The following is a 15445-nucleotide window of genomic DNA, read 5'->3' as shown; positions in this document are numbered from 1 at the left end:
ATCCTTGGACGAGACAGGCACACCGTTGAGATCGTGCTTGCACTTATGCCTGGGTTTCCACTTACCGGCGATTTGGCGGAGATAGGGATAACATCCTACGAACTGCCTAAAAATCTAACTTCTGATGCATATCTAGGTCCAATAATTTTTATTTTTTTTAGAAAAGGAGGAAAGCCCCGGGCCTTTGCATCAAAATGATGCCTGCATCCAATTTATTAACCAAAAGTACGTAAACAAAGTCTAAGGTCCAGTACTGGCTCACAAAAGGAGCACAAGAACAATAAAGATAAAAAGATGCCACAGCTGGCGGAAAAAAAAAACATACTACAATGACTAAACACCTAGCCTGTTATTAGCTCGTCATCCAAATCGTTTCAAGATAATCCGTGCTACCGTCTTCCAACGGTTGCACGCAGTAACCAAAAGCTCCGTGAAATCTGCATGAGTGAGTAACGACCACATACGGATCCAAGCAGTGACTCTATAGATAACCTGCAAAAAGTTGATAAAGTTTTTTCGTTAAAGATTATATCATTTCTGCAGTTCCATATAGCCTCAAATAGTGCGCATATCCATATCCGAATATGTTCCGCAATATTTGACTCCACTTCATTTAGTCATGTCCCAAATAACGTGTTAATACTAATTAAAGGATTAATGTTGAAGGCTATATGTATCGTACCCCGTAGAAGTTTGGCTAACGGACAATCCAGAATGAGGTGTTGTATAGTTTCATCTGATGGCGAAAACAACATTGAGAGCTGCCTACCCATCTTCGCTTTATCAAATTATTTTTGGTTATCCGGGTCCAATAAATAATGGTAACATTTTTCCACAAAATAGTAATAATAATGGTAATCTTTTCTAATTAGTTTGCTGTGGCGGCCTCGGCCGCAATATGAGCGTGCATCGTGATGAAGAGCTCCACAAGCTTGCTCACGTCCGGCATCACGGCAACCACCGCGTCCAGAGCGCCGAAGTGGTCCGCCCATGCGGCCAGGAGCGGCATCGTGACTGGGTCGAAGGCCTTGACGCCCAGCATCGCCTCCATGGCGCGCACCCCTGCGAGGAGGCCGCCGAGCACGATGTCCACATACCCGGCGCTGTCGCCTCCAAAGAAGGGCTTCCCCTTGGAGATATCCCTCAGGGCCGCCTCCAGGGTCCTCAACGCAGCAGTCGCCTGTTTGTTCCCCTCCGCTTTCTCCCCCTCCGTCTTGCTCCATGACGCCTGGTTCATCGCTTTCACGAGCTGCTCACGCACAAAACCAAACCGCGCCGGTCAGACGATCGTCCACAATCTCAAAGCACACAAACACAAGACGGGTCGAACGATCAATACCGTGTCCTCGATGAAGGCGGCCCAGAACCGGGCGACGGCGCGCTCGTAGGGGTCGGCCGGGAGGAGGGCGGGGCCGGCACCGCCGAAGGCCTCGTCGATGTACTGTAGGATGACCAGCGATTCGCAGACGGGCTTGCCGCCGTGGATCAGCACGGGGACCTTGTTGTGGACGGGGTTTGACCGGAGGAGCAGCTCGCTCTTGTGCCGGAGGTCCTCCTCCCCATACTCGTAACTGATGCCCTTGATGCTGAGAGCAAGGCGCACTCGCAGGACGTACGGGCTGTACCACGTGCCCAGCAGCTTCAGATCGTCTACTGCTCCGGCCATTGCTGGTGTGGTGTCTGTCAACTCAAAGTCTGACTGAACTTTGCACGTACGTAGCTTGTGTTTTGGTGCCCCGGTTTTAAGACTCCGGAGGAGAACACACGAGGTATATATTGAGTTATACACGAGCATAGCAGAGACTCTTCTGCTAGAACGGTGCCAAGGACTAGTTGTTTGGTTGATTCTTCAAAACCGTCTACTTTTCCGACTTACTTTTCTGTCTTGGTCAAGTAATCAAGTCTGAACATATGTCCCGCGCGCTTACTTTCTTTGGCATGGACAGGTATGAGGGAGGCCCCGCAAACAAACTTCAGCCACACATTCATTTTTCTGTTTGCCAGCTTGCACGCAAAAATCGTTCCTATGTGTCTGTATGGTGCAAAGCTAGCCACGCCATAGTATGCCAAAGTTGAGTAAGTTTGGACTTCGCCAAGACTAAGAGAATCTTGCCAAACTTTACCATGCTACGTCACATGAAACTTGTTATTGGAAAGTGGCCTAGCCAATGGTGAGTCTTGAAAACAATAAATGGGATGGGGCGTTCACCCAAAAAACAAAAACAAAAACAATAATGGGAGAAAAGTTGAGTATTGCCAATCTTATGGTACTACAACTGCAACACAAACATCATAGAGACGGATCAGCCACAAGCCTTGCAAAAATGCTACATCGACGGGCTTAATACTGAGCTTTCACGGACCCTTCCTTTCAACTGAACTCCCCCCCCCCTATTCTTCAAGGGGTGGGGCCCTGCCCCCCTCGCTTTGTCCAATAACACTTTGACAACTCAAATTCACCCTGTAAAACGCCTGTAGGAGTTCGTTGATGTAGCATCGCTGCAAGTATTGAGCCAACCACTTGCATGAGTACACAACTTCACCAAACCACGAGGCCATCTACCCAACGCCACAAGATCTACCTCCACCCAGCCAACCGAAGAGGGGTCATAGATATGGACGGACACAAACAAGGGCAAGCACATGGGTGCACACGAGCACCAAGGATGAGGCCAACCACGAGCCAGCGCAGCTGGAGACACAAATACACTAGTGGATATGAAGTTGCACAATGTAGTTGGTGCCGAAAGTTGAAAAATTATTGAAACCTGGTGTTGAAACTTGTCGGAGCATGCATGTACAGTGCAATTCTCGTTTGGAGTTGTATACACCACTCGCGTTGCATGAAAGCGTGGCACTGGGCCCACTGCTAGTGGCTGGGCAGAGATGAAGTGTGGCCTTTTTGCAGAAACCGATCTAAATTAATACCAAATTTCGTAAAAATCCCAAAAATGCGACAATATGTCTCTACGATTGCCGGGCCCCAGCCATCAGGAAATAGTACAAAGGGAAAGCCAAATAAAAAATGTTGCTTACGGCAGTTCTGTAACGCCCATGATGCGGCTATATCTCCCACGTGTCGAGGCACGACTTAGAGGCATAACCGCATTGTAGGTATTATCGCAAGAAGGGTCATCTTCACACAATCCCATGTAATGAACAAGAATGGGATAACGAGAGTTGGCTTACAATCGCCACTTCACACAATACATAAATTAATTTCATACATCATCCAAAATCCACACATAGACCGACTATGGTCAAATCCAAATGAAAATAAGATAACCCCAAATGCTAGATCCCCGATCGTCCCAACTGGGCTCCACTACCGATCATCAGGAAACGAAACATTGTAACGACCACGTTCCTCATCGAACTCCCACTTGAGCTCGGTTGCGTCACCTGCACTGGTATCGTCGGCACCTGCAACTGTTTTGGTAGAATCTGTGAGTCACGAGGACTCAGCAATCTCACACCCGCGAGATCAAGTCTATTTAAGCTTAAAGGAAAGGATGGGGTAATGAGGTAGAGCTGCAGCAAGCACTAAGCATATATGGTGGCTAATATACGCAAATGAGAGCGAGAAGAGAAGCAAGGCAACGGTCGCGAAGCTAGAAATGATCAAGAAGTGATCCTGAAACTACTTACGTTCATGCATAACTCAAACCGTGTTCACTTCGCGGACTCCGCCGAGAAGAGACCATCACGGCTACACACACGGTTGATGTATTTTAATTAAGTCAAGTGACAAGTTCTCTACAACTGGACATTAACAAATTCTCATCTGCCTCATAACCGCAGGTATCTTTCGAAAGCCGTGCCCGCGGTTATGAGGCAAATGGGAATTTGTTAATGTCCGGTTATAGAGAACTTGTCACTTGACTTAATTAAAATACATCAACCGTGTGTGTAGCCGTGATGGTCTCTTCTCGGCGGAGTCCGGGAAGTGAACACGGTTTGAGTTATGCATGAACATAAGTAGTTTCAGGATCACTTCTTGATCATTTCTAGCTTCGCGACCGTTGCGTTGCTTCTCTTCTCGCTCTCATTTGCGTATATTAGCCACCATATATGCTTATTGCTTGCTGCAGCTCTACCTCATTACCCCATCCTTTCCTTTAAGCTTAAATAGACTTGATCTCGCGGGTGTGAGATTGCTGAGTCCTCGTGACTCACAGATTCTACCAAAACAGTTGCAGGTGCCGACGATACCAGTGCAGGTGACGCAACCGAGCTCAAGTGGGAGTTCGATGAGGAACGTGGTCGTTACTATGTTTCGTTTCCTGATGATCGGTAGTGGAGCCCAGTTGGGACGATCGGGGATCTAGCATTTGGGGTTATCTTATTTTCATTTGGATTTGACCATAGTCGGTCTATGTGTGGATTTTGAATGATGTATGAAATTAATTTATGTATTGTGTGAAGTGGCGATTGTAAGTCAACTCTCGTTATCCCATTCTTATTCATTACATGGGATTGTGTGAAGATGACCCTTCTTGCGATAATACCTACAATGCGGTTATGCCTCTAAGTCGTGCATCGACACGTGGGAGATATAGCCGCATCGTGGGCGTTACAAGTTGGTAATCAGGGCCATCCCCGACTTAGGAGCCCCCTACTTGATCGAATCGCTGGCGTTGTTGAGTCTAGAACAAAAAATGTTTTGAGTCTTAGGATTATATATATCGGAGAGTAGGATTCTTTTTACTCCTCAGTTCCTTCGTCGCTCTGGTGAGGCCTCCTGACGTAGAAGTTTTGACTCTTCTCTCCTCAAATTTCACAACAAAAAAATTTAGGATCACGCGGGTATCTTGGAATCGTTCCGATGGTTTTGTGACGAGAACATTGTTCTTGGTGCCTCCTGAAATTTAGGGGTTGTGGCAGTGTCCCGGGGAGTTGAGCTCCGAGGTGTTGTCGTCACAAATTTATCGTTGCAGTTCTGGAATACCTGAGTTTCGCCGACATCGAAAATCTCTTTTATGCAGTTGTTGGTGAGATCACCTCGACGCCACCCAGTACTGGGGCGGGAGTTCGGGAGTATTGCCATAACTCGTATAACGGATGCTTTTCGAAGGTTGAGGTACACGATTTCCGAAGGTTTCTTGGTTATGTGTTGACGGATGGATACAGCTGGATCTAGGGATTGCTAGTTTGGGTGATATATTTTGTGTCCCCTGTATCCCCAACACCAGATTGCATAACCAGAAAGTTTCGGGAGTTTATAGGTGGAATTCAAGTAGCTCTTAGCATTTCTTCCCGCAGATACTTGGTTTGTGATTGGGTAATCCTTACCACTTATTTGTTCCAGTCGTACCTTTTTATTTTATTCATCAATCTCTTATCAAGTGGCTTCTCACCTTAATGGAAGTGTGATGATTTACTATGGAATTCATTCGTTCATCCTCGTTCGAATGTTTATTGTGAAGACTATATGTTGCAATTTCTATCCATTGATTCAACTTGTCTATTTGTCTATCAAGATGCTAACGGATGTCACCCTCTTCAGGATGGCTCCGCCAACGCGTCAGAATTCGGAACGCAATGAGGGGAGTCAGGCGAACCCTCTGCCACCACCTCCGCCTCCGGAGGCATGGCAAGCTATCATGGCAGCCACCAACGCCAATGCTCAGATGATTTTGCAACTCTTGCAAGAACGCACCCAAGGGCAAGGCAATCAAGGAAATCAAGGCCAAGGCAACAATCAGCCTCACTTCGCTACCCTCAACCAGTTCCTCGCAAATCAGCCGAAGTCTTTCAGCTACTGTGCCGAGGCCACAGACGCCGATGATTGGCTCGTGGACATCAACAAGCATTTTGAATGTAGCAATGTCAGGCCTGAGGACTTTGTCAAGTTCGCTTCTTTTCAACTCAAGGATCAAGCTGCCGAGTGGTATCAGCAATACAAAGATTCCAGAGGAGGTCGTGTGATTACCTGGGATGATTTCCGCCGAGACTTCAAAGCTCACCACATTCCACAAAGTGTTGTTGAGAGCAAGCGTGAGGAGTTCCGCAATCTCAAGCAAGGCAGCATGTCCGTGTATCAATACAATACCCAGTTTCAGAAACTCGCTCGCTTCGCTAAGCAAGACGTTCTTGATGAAAAGAGCATGATCTATCAATTCAGAGGTGGCCTTAGAGAAGATCTGCAATTACCTCTTGTGCTTTTTGAGCCGACCAAGTATGATGATTTCTATAATATGGCATTGAAGCAAGAGGCTGCTCAGCTCAAGTGTGAGGATTATAAGAAGAGAGTCAGGGACGCAGTTCAGTCTTCTTCTTCCTCACTAGTGGCTGCTAAGCAACAGAAGTTCTGGTTGCCTCCTCCTCCTCCGTTTCGTCAGCCTTTCCAGCAGAAGAACAAAGGTGGCCATGGATCTTCCCACTCATCCAACCCTGGCTATCAGAACAAGTCTCAGAATCAAGCTCCAAAGTCGAATGCTCCTTATCATCATCCACTCTCAGAGGTGACTTGCAACAAGTGTTAGCAGAAAGGTCACTATGCTAACAAGTGCTTCAACCAAAGGCGCCTTCCACCTCCTCCTCCTGTGAGATCTTCCAGCAATGCAGTGCTCAAGCATAATCCCAAGTCTGCAAAGGTGAACATGATGAATGCAGCTCAAGCGGAGGAATCTACTGATGTGATAATGGGTAATCTCTCAGTTAATGATATTCCTGCAAAAGTTTTATTTGATACTGGTGCATCGCATTCTTTCATGTCATATCCTTTTGCATCGAAGCACAATTTTGACACAGAGGAATTACCTAGAGCAATGCAAGTTATTTCTCCGGCTAAGCGTTTGAGCTCTAGCATGATGGTTTCGAATGTCGGTATCAAGATGGGCGACTATAAATTTCTGTCTAAACCAATTGTCCTTGGTGACTCTGATATTGATCTAATTCTCGGGATGGACTGGCTTTCTAAGCACAAGGCTCAACTTGATTGTGCTGCCAGGGAGATTAAATTGACACACTCTTCTGAGGATGTTATCATCTATGCCGCTCGTGATGAAACCATTCGGTTGTTTTCTCTCAATGAGAAGGGCGAGTTGGATGCTATTTCTCAAATTCCAGTCGTTTGTGAGTACCAAGATGTCTTTCCAGAAGAGCTTCCGGGTATGCCTCCTCACCGGCCAGTTGAGTTCGTTATCGATCTTGAGCCCGGCACTGAACCTGTTTGCAAGCGTCCTTACAAGCTTGGACCCAAGGAGCTGAAAGAATTGAAGAAACAGCTCGATGAACAAGAGCGTCTGGGTTTGATCAGACCGAGTTCATCCCCATGGGGTTGTGGTGTTCTTTTTGTCCAGAAGAAGGATGGCACGGACCGACTTTGTGTCGACTACCGTCCATTGAACAAGAAGACAATTAAGAACAAGTATCCACTTCCCAACATCAATGAGCTATTTGAGCAACTTAAAGGTGCTAAAGTATTCTCCAAGCTTGACCTTCGAATGGGTTATCATCAGATTCGCATTCGTGAAGAAGATATTCCCAAGACAGCATTCAGAACAAGCTTTGGTTCTTATGAATATACTGTCATGTCTTTCGGCCTTGTCAATGCTCCTCCAACATTCTCTCGAATGATGAACTTCATCTTCAACCCCTATACCAATGAATTCGTCCTGGTGTATCTCGATGATATCTTGGTCTTCTCCAAGAATAAGAAGGATCATGCCAAACATTTGCGATTGGTGCTCGATAAGCTCAGAGAGTATCAATTCTATGCGAAGTTTTCCAAATATGAGTTTTGGCTTGATGAAGTTCTTTACCTTGGTCATATCATCTCTGCCAAGGGCATCGCTGTTAATCTCGAGAAGGTGTCTGCAATTGTGAATTGGGAACCTCCTCAGAATGTCAAGCAGCTCCGCGGTTTCCTTGGTCTTGCAAGCTATTGCCGAAGATTCGTTGAGAATTTCTCTAAGATTGCAAAGCCTCTTTACAACCTCCTCCAAAAGCATGTGAAGTATGTCTGGACTCCTGAGTGTGACGTTGCTTTCAACACTCTCAAAGAGAAACTCGTCACAGCTCCTGTCTTAACTGCTCCTGACGAATCCAAGCCATTCGAAGTTTTCTGTGATGCTTCTCTTCAAGGTCTCGGTGCTGTGTTAATGCAAGAGAAGAAAGTTGTGGCCTATACCTCTCGTCAGTTGAAGCCCAACGAAAAGAACTACCCCACTCACGATCTTGAGTTGGCGGCAGTTGTCCATGCATTAATAACATGGAGACATCTCTTGTTGCGAAGAAAAGTGGACATATTCACCGATCACAAGAGTCTCAAGTATATCTTCACTCAGCCCAACCTCAACCTCAGGCAAACTCGATGGGTCGAAATGATTCAAGAGTACAATCCGATTATTGAATATACTCCAGGCAAAGCCAATGTCATTGCAGATGCTTTGAGCAGGAAGGCTTATTGCAACAGCTTAATTCTCAAGCCATTCCAACCGGATCTTTGTGAAGCGTTCCGCAAACTCAATCTCCAAGTTGTTCCTCAAGGCTTTCTTGCCAACCTCATAGTCTCTCCTACTTTGGAAGATCAAATTCGTGAGGCACAACTTCTTGATGCCATGGTGAAGAAGGTGAAACATGGTATCGACAAGGGTCTATCCAAATACAAGTGCTATCGCATTGATGGCAGAGACACTTTATTCTTCGAGGACCGGATTGTGGTTCCTAAAGGTGATCTAAGGAAAGTCATTATGAACGAAGGGCACAATTCTCTTCTTTCCATCCATCCTAGAAGTACGAAGAAGTACCATGACCTCAAGCAGTCGTATTGGTGGACTCGAATGAAGCGAGAAATCGCTTAATTCGTGAACGAATGTGATGTCTGTCGAAGGGTGAAAGCAGAACACCAACGACCAGCTGGTCTCCTGCAACCTCTTGCTATACCAGAATGGAAGTTTGATCATATCGAAATGGACTTCGTGACTGGATTTCCAAAGTTCAAGCGCGGAAATGATGCTATCTTCGTTGTCATCGACAAGCTTACTAAAGTGGCTCATTTCCTTCCAATCAAAGAATCTATCACAGCAGCTCAGTTGGCAGAGCTATACACCTCCAGGATTGTCTCCTTGCACGGCATTTCACAATTGATATCTTCAGATCGTGGAAGCATCTTCACTTTTAAGTTCTAGGACTCCTTCCAGAAGGCCATGGGCACCAACATTCTTTTCAGCACAGCTTTCCATCCTCAAACTAGTGGCCAAGTCGAGCGAGTCAATCAAATCCTTGAAGATATGCTCAGGGCTTGTGTCATTTCTTTTGGCATGAAGTGGGAAGATTGTCTTCCATATGCCGAGTTCTCCTACAACAACAGCTTCCAAGCGAGTTCGGGCAAGGCCCCATTCGAGATTCTCTATGGCAGAAAGTGCCGTACTCCTCTCAATTGGTCAGAGACTGGTCAACGCCAACTTCTTGGCAATGACTTGATCACAGAGGCTGAAGAAATGTGTAAAGTCATCCGTGAAAATCTCAAAGCCGCGCAATCGCGCCAGAAGAGTTACTATGATAGCAAGCACCGTGATTTGGTTTTCGAGATCGGAGGCCATGTCTACCTCCGCGTCTCTCCAATGAAAGGCACTCGCCGCTTCGGTATCAAAGGGAAGCTTGCCCCTAGATACGTGGGTCCTTTCAAGATCATTGGCAAAAGAGGCGACCTCGCCTATCAACTTGAGCTTCCCTCCAACTTCGCGAACGTGCACGATGTGTTCCACGTGTCACAGCTCCGCAAGTGCTTCAAGACTCCTGAGCGCACCATCAATTTCAAAGAGATTGACCTCCAAGAAGATCTGTCTTATCATGAGCACCCCGTTGCTATTCTTGAAGAAACTGAGCGCAAGACTCGCAACAAGTCAATCAAATTCCTGAAAGTGAAGTGGTCGCACCATTCCAACCGAGAAGCCACCTGGGAACGCGAGGACCACCTCCGTTCCAAATATCCGGAGTTCTTTCAGTCCTAGATCTCGGGACGAGATCCTCTCGTAGTGGTGGAGTGTTGTAACACCCCAGATATAACTTTCCATATTTGTAACTCCAACTCTTGCCATTTTCGGCTATGTGTTATGATATTCCCTTCGTGGTCGGTTTTTTTTTCGTTTTGCTTTTTGTTCATGTCATGCATCTCATATCATGTCATCATGCGCATCTCATTTGCATACGTGTTCGTCTCATGCATCCGGGCATTTTCCCCGTTGTCCGTTTTGCAATCCGGCACTCCCACATGCACCGGCGCACCCCTCTTGTTTCTTTTCGTGAGCGGGGGTTAAACGTTCTCGGAATGGACCGAGGTTTGCCAAGTGGCCTGGGTACACCACCGGTAGACCACCTGTCAAGTTTCGTTCCATTTGGAGGTCGTTTGATGCTCCAATGGTTAACCGGGTAACCGCAAAGGCCTTTTGTGTGTTGCAGCAAAACACCCCTCCAAACAGCCCAATAACCCACTTAAGTCACCTCCATGCTCTCGGTCGTTCGATCACGATCGTGTGGGCGAAAACCGCACTCCATTTAGAGTCTCCTAGCTCCCTCTACCTATATATATGCCTTCCCCTTCCAAATTCGCGGTGCAACCCTAGCCTTCCTCCCCTTCGCGCCGCCGGACGAAAAATCTCGCCGACGGACGTGTCCGCCGCCCTCTCCGCCGCCACGTGTCGCCTCCAGATTCGCCAGGCCGCCGCGCCCACTTCCCTCGCGCCGCCGCGCGCCGGCCCGCCGGGGCCCAGGTGGGGCCCTCCCGGCCCACCCGCGCCCGAGCTCCTCCTCCCGCGCCCGTGCGCGCGCCGCCCCGCTCCCCGGGTCGCCTCCACCGTCCGCCGCCTCCGCGCCCGCGGGACCGCGCCCGCGCGTCCGCTTCGCCGCCGCCCCGCTGTCGGATCCGCGGGATCCCGTGCCCTCCGTCGCCTCTCCTTCATCTCCGGCCGTCGCGCGCTTCGATCTCCGACGAGAATCCCAGCCGCCTCGGCTTCCGTGTGGAACCCTAGATCTGGAGAGGTTGACCCCGATTTCCTCCAAGTCTTTTCTGTCACTTTATGTTACCCTGTTCATCGCATCATATCTCACTGCATACTGCTCCGTTTTGCATGCATGATATATCGAAATGTTCATCACGAGATGCTCTTCATTTTATTCCATTGTACCATGCTCTTTTTAGTTCATCTTGATGCCCAAATAGCTGGCACAAAAGTGCTATATGATGTTTACTGCTGTTAGTTATCAGAACTTGATGTTTTGTTATTTTTGTTGCATTTGATGTCTGCATCTTATGGGCATAAGCTCTATAGGTGTTTTGTTGTATGCCATGCCATCTTTACAGAGGTGTATGCCATGTATTTTGGTGATCTATGTGGTGACTAGCACAAGCATGCAAACTAGGCTTCGTGATGTTTCTGTTTCCAGGGACTTAGAATTTTGCTAAGTCTGTTACTGCTGTTATTTTGTTGCCATGTATCCATGTGTCTACAGTAAGATCCATGCTTCTTTTGAGCATGTTCAATAAGGATGTTTTGTAGTTATAGTTGTGCTCTATCCATCCATGCCCCTGTTTGCAATTATGGAGTGCTTAGCATGTCGCAATCTTGCTCTACTTTGGCTATAAAATATTCCTGGAAGAATATTAACATGATATTCAATTTTGCCAAGGTTGTTGTAGTTGATCCATACATGCTATGAACTTGCTCTTGCCATGGATAGCTTCATATACATGCCATCTTGCTGTAGGTATGCTTGTTTTGTCATGCATTGCTTTGTGATGAGTGAATCAAGCTCACCAAGATGCATTCATATTTCTGTTAATGCCATGCTCTGTTTTCTGCTAAGTCTGGAACCTGTTAACGAAACTTGCTATGTTTATATGGGTGCCATCATATCTTCTGGTTCCTTTTGGATCATGGTCAGTACGGGACTTTTGTTCTATGAATTTAGTAGATTCATGCCATGCCTTGTTTTGCTATTTTAAGTTCCTGTAGCATGTGTTTTTCTTGCTCTGAACATTGCTACCTGATACTGTTTCAGCCATGTCCAGTAATTTCACCAAGTCTGTGAACCTGATATCTTTTGCATTTTGCCATGCTTGTTTGAACCTGTTATGGTGTGATCTAGCAGTAGCTCAGTGTTCATCTTTTGTCAAGCATCTCCTGTAGATCCCTTCCATATGCTTTGTTGCTATGTTGGGGTGCTGTAGCATAGTTACTTGATGTATTCTAAGTGCTATCCTGCTGTTAATCGCAGAATCGTGTAATTCTTGTTTTGCTTGCCATTTGCAAACCGTGCATCCGTTTCCGGTGATCTTTATATCGATTTCGACCAAAATCATCTCATCTTTCCAGTGGCATACTTGGTTTTCCAAGTTACTTCCTTATTCATCCTTTTCTTCCGGAGCACGCATATGCATCGCATATCATATCTCGCATATCATGCATGTTTTGCATCATGTTGCTTGTGCATTTCCCGTGATTGATTGTGGTTCCATTGCTTGTGTTCTTGCTGTGGGTAGAGCCGGGAGATGAGTTCGTGAACGAGGAACCTGTTGAGTACGCTTACGAGGATCAAGCTTTCGACAACTCTGAGAACCTTGCAGGCAAGATGACCATACCCTCGAAATCACTTTTATCTTTGCTTTGCTAGTTGTTCGTTCTATTGCCATGCTGCGCTACCTATCACTTGCTATATCATGCTTCCCATATTGCCATGTCAAGCCTCTAACCATCCTTTCCTAGCAAACCGTTGTTTGGCTAAGTTACCGCTTTTGCTCAGCCCTTCTTATAGCGTTGCTAGTTGCAGGTGAAGTTGAAGTTGGTTCCATGTTGGAACATGGATATTTTGGAATATCACAATATCTCTTATTTAATTAATGCATCTATATATTTGGTAAAGGGTGGAAGGCTCGGCCTTATGCCTGGTGTTTTGTTCCACTCTTGCCGCCCTAGTTTTCCGTCATACCAGTATTATGTTCCTTGAGTTTGCGTTCCTAACGCGGTTGGGTGATTGATGGGACCCCCTTGACAGTTCGCCTTGAATAAAACTTCTCCAGCAAGGCCCAACCTTGGTTTTACCATTTTCCACCTAAGCCTTTTTCCCTTGGGTTTTCATGAGCCCGAGGGTCATCTTTTTTTAACCCCCCGGACCAGTGCTCCTTCGAGTGCTGGCCCAAACTGGGCGATGTCCGGCGCCCCCTGGGCAACCAGGGTCTATGCCAACCCGACGTCTTGCCCATCCGGTGTGCCCTGAGAACGAGATATGTGCAGCTCCTATCGGGATTTGTCGGCACATTCGGGTGGCTTTGCTGGTCTTGTTTTACCATTGTCGAAATGTCTTGTAAATCGGGATTCCGAGACTGATCGGGTCTTCCTGGGAGAAGGTTTATCCTTCGTTGACCATGAGAGCTTATAATGGGCTAAGTTGGGACACCCCTGTAGGGTATTATCTTTCGAAAGCCGTGCCCGCGGTTATGAGGCATATGGGAATTCGTTAATGTCCGGTTGTAGAGAACTTGTCACTTAACTTAATTAAAATACATCAACCGTGTGTGTAGCCGTGATGGTCTCTTCTCGGCGGAGTCCGGGAAGTGAACACGGTTTGAGTTATGCATGAACGTAAGTAGTTTCAGGATCACTTCTTGATCATTTCTAGCTTCGCGACCGTTGCGTTGCTTCTCTTCTCGCTCTCATTTGCGTATATTAGCCACCATATATGCTTAGTGCTTGCTGCAGCTCCACCTCATTACACCATCCTTTCCTATAAGCTTAAATAGTCTTTATCTTGCGGGTGTGAGATTGCTGAGTCCTCGTGACTCACAGATTCTACCAAAACAGTTGCAGGTGCCGACGAGACTAGTGCAGATGACGCAACCGAGCTCATGTGGGAGTTAAACGAGGAACGTGGTCGTTACTATGTTTCTTTTCCTGATGATTAGTAGTGGAGCCCAGTTGGGACGATCGGGGATCTAGCATTTGGGGTTATCTTATTTTCGTTTGGATTTGACCGTAGTCGGTCTATGTGTGGATTTTGGTTGATGTATGAATTATATTTATGTATTGTGTGAAGTGGCGATTGTAAGCCAACTCTCGTTATCCCATTCTTGTTCATTACATGGGATTGTGTGAAGATGACCCTTCTTGCGACAAAACCACAATGCGGTTATGCCTCTAAGTCATGCCTCGACACGTGGGAGTTATAGCCGCATCGTGGGCGTTACAAGTTTGAACTCAACAGCCGATAGAGTTTGACGTCTTATAACAGAGTGCGGGACATAGACCCTCGCGTTGCCCACGCCGGGCAACTCGAGGGGAACCCCGGCCGCCGTCGGCCACCACCCCTCCTCCCGGCCTCCCCCGCGTCGCCGCCGCTGGAGGGCCGGCTGGCGAAGCCGCGCCGGACCCAGGGATGGCGGCGGCGAGGCCGTTCTCCAGCTCCTGCTTCGCCCCACGCCCTTTCCCTTCATCGCTCCACCAGATCCGTACCCTAGCAGCTCCGACAGCTTCCGCCGGCGGTGGGAGCGGCCTCCCCCGGCGGTGTCTTCCCCGCCCGCTGCTGGTGTGGTGGGTCTCCCTCTCGATGCGGTTCCTCCGGATGCGTTGGTCCCGTCTGCCCCATTTGGACCTGGGCCCCGACCGGTTGTGGTGTGATATGTCTCCATAGTATCTACTTTTCCAAACACTTTTGCTCTTGTTTTGGACTCTAATTTGCATGATTTGAATGAAAATAACCGGGACTGATGTTGTTTTTAGCAGAATTGCCATGGTGTTGTTTTTGTGCAGAAATCAAAGTTCTCGGATTGACTTGAAAATTTACGGAGAATATTTGTTGAAAATATAAAAAATATTGGTGGAAAATATACCAGAGGGGGGCCACCCAGGAGCCACAAGCTTAGGGGGCGTGCCCACCCCCAAGGTGCACCTCCCGAGCTTGTGGGCCCCCTGGACCTCCGGCAACCCAAACTCCCATCCATATATACCTATTAGCCAAGAAAAAAATTAAAGAGAAGGATTCATCGCATTTTACTGTACGGAGCCACCATCACCTCCTGTTCTTCATCGGGAGGGCTGATCTGGAGTCTGTTCAGGGCTCCGAAGGGTGGAAATTGACGTCGTCGTCATCATGAACCTTCCTGCATCACCAATTTCATGATGCTCACTGTCGGGAGTGAGTAATTCCATTGTAGGCTTGCTGGACGTTGATGGGTTGGATGAGATTTATCATGTAATCGAGTTCGTTTCGTTAGGGCTTGATCCCTAGTATCCACTGTGTTCTGAGATTGATGTTGCTATGACTTTGCTATGCTTAATGCTTGCCACTAGGGCCCGAGTGCCATGATTTCTGATCTGAACCTATTATGTTTTCATGAATATATGTGGGTTCTTGATCCTATCTTGCAAGTTATATGCACCTATTACAAGTTATGATCCGCATGCCCCAAGGTGACAATAATTGGGATTCTTTTCGGTGATTACCG

At 47.3% G+C, this 15445-nt stretch overlaps 1 protein-coding gene across 1 annotated transcript; it reads right to left on the bottom strand.

Annotated features, from left to right (window-relative positions):
* Positions 1 to 717: 717 nt before the first annotated feature.
* Positions 718 to 1836, bottom strand: LOC109743514 (probable glutathione S-transferase GSTU6). The gene is made up of 2 exons (XM_020302609.4): positions 1340 to 1836; positions 718 to 1249 (listed from the first exon to the last, which is right to left on the bottom strand). The coding sequence occupies exons 1-2, from the start codon at positions 1793 to 1795 to the stop codon at positions 869 to 871; spliced, it is 837 nt and encodes a 278-aa protein (XP_020158198.2). The 5' UTR covers positions 1796 to 1836; the 3' UTR covers positions 718 to 868.
* Between the last annotated feature and the right edge of the window lie 13609 nt (positions 1837 to 15445).

The sequence above is a fragment of the Aegilops tauschii genome, chromosome 1 (assembly GCF_002575655.3).
Source record: "Aegilops tauschii subsp. strangulata cultivar AL8/78 chromosome 1, Aet v6.0, whole genome shotgun sequence".
NCBI classification, from domain to species: domain Eukaryota; kingdom Viridiplantae; phylum Streptophyta; class Magnoliopsida; order Poales; family Poaceae; genus Aegilops; species Aegilops tauschii.
This window is presented reverse-complemented; position numbering and strand designations above follow the sequence as displayed.